A 1,488-nucleotide genomic window follows, 5' to 3' on the forward strand; every position below is an offset into this window, starting at 1 on the left:
GAATCTAACTATTTAGATATATTCTTAACTCAATTCGCCATCAATATGCTTCCCTCACTAACTCACTCTCTTCGTTACTCAGAAGAGTCAAGATCTGTTTTCTTCTTCCTGTAGAACCACAGAGGTGTAAATACAGGCTATAATAACATTTCATTTTGATATTCAAAATTCTAGTACATATGGGATACGTTCCTGAATATCAAAAAACAAATTTCGGTGTGACGAAATCTATACTGTCTTTCCTCACGTAGTGTTGTTGACCACTTGAAATAGAACGTATTTTAGCAAGCAGTCAAGCTATGTCATTTTATCCTGTTAGCTCAGTATGGTTTATATTAGATCATTCCCACGGGTAGCCTTTTTTGTATGCAATTCACAAGAAACGTGGTTCCTGGTTGCTTGTTAAAATCACGATGTTTCAGGTTTAAGCCCCCTAATATACAAGGAGGTCTCACACACTAACTCATTATCTTTAATATTCTTTTTTCCCCTTACACTCGCATCAATATTCTTCCTCATACATTACAAGAACGCCAGTCCGGGTTCTCTCGAATTGCCTCGCCTGCCTAATGACGTTTTTTTCCCGGGAGAAAGGACCCTTACACTCAAAGTCGTGATGAATATTTATTTCGACTTTGCTTATTCTATCTGTGCACTGTGTCCTCAACTTCCTCGTATTGAGACCAACACTTATATCTAAGCTTTATTGTTTCCTACTGTTTTACCTTCATATGACTGATTTACAATTTTTTATGCATATTTTTTAACCTTTTTCCCAGACGTGGTTAGTTTTACAAAGCATAATGATTAAATTTTGGACAGATGTATCGTAATATTAAAGGTAGTACAGCCTATTGTTTTATCTATTGTTAGACTGTGTAGTAAATGTGACAATATAATGCTTGCAATAGCTTCTTCGCCAGACACCAGGAAATGAGACAAAAAAAGAAAAGAAAATAAAGTCCACAATAACCTCCATAAACGAAGGGAAAATCCCAGTGCTAAGACCATAGCAACGTAACTACACTTCTTTGTAAGCCTCCCACCACAAAACCTCCCCGAAGCCATCAAAACCAAGAGAATAAAACCCTCTTTTTCTCCTCACCCCCGAACCTCACCAGAGAACTGATGTTAGTAGCGGATGCCTTGAGATTAGGTGGCGCCATCCTCTCCCAATACCCGGACATGCTGGCACCACAGCTGATAGGGCGTCTCCTGCCCGAAATGGAGACGAATCCTAATGTCAAGAGCCTCCTGCTTCAGTGCGACGCCGAGGGGATAGACCACTGTGGTCTCCTGCCGACGTATCACTGTAGCCACACGCCCGGGGGTCCGCTGAAGGTAAGCTTGTGGGAATGTCGATGCGTTTAGGGTGTGTAAGTGGGTCATCGGTTTATATTATGTTTCAAATGCTGATATGAATTGGTGCAAAAGTCTACGTAATTTCATTTCTGTGTTCATTTTTGTTTAATCTTAAAGGTCCTGAAC

At 40.1% G+C, this 1,488-nt stretch overlaps 1 protein-coding gene across 1 annotated transcript in view; it reads left to right on the plus strand.

Moving 5' to 3' along the window:
• The window catches only part of LOC119592277 (NACHT and WD repeat domain-containing protein 2-like), a 51,166-nt gene that overhangs the window by 35,954 nt on the left and 13,724 nt on the right, over window positions 1-1,488 (plus strand). Inside the window, exon 18 of the mRNA XM_037941108.1 lies at window positions 1,122-1,341. Coding sequence (XP_037797036.1) covers window positions 1,122-1,341 — 220 coding nt within the window. The remainder of the gene's footprint in view (window positions 1-1,121; window positions 1,342-1,488) is intronic.

This window comes from Penaeus monodon, chromosome 30, assembly GCF_015228065.2.
Source record: "Penaeus monodon isolate SGIC_2016 chromosome 30, NSTDA_Pmon_1, whole genome shotgun sequence".
Lineage (NCBI taxonomy): Eukaryota > Metazoa > Arthropoda > Malacostraca > Decapoda > Penaeidae > Penaeus > Penaeus monodon.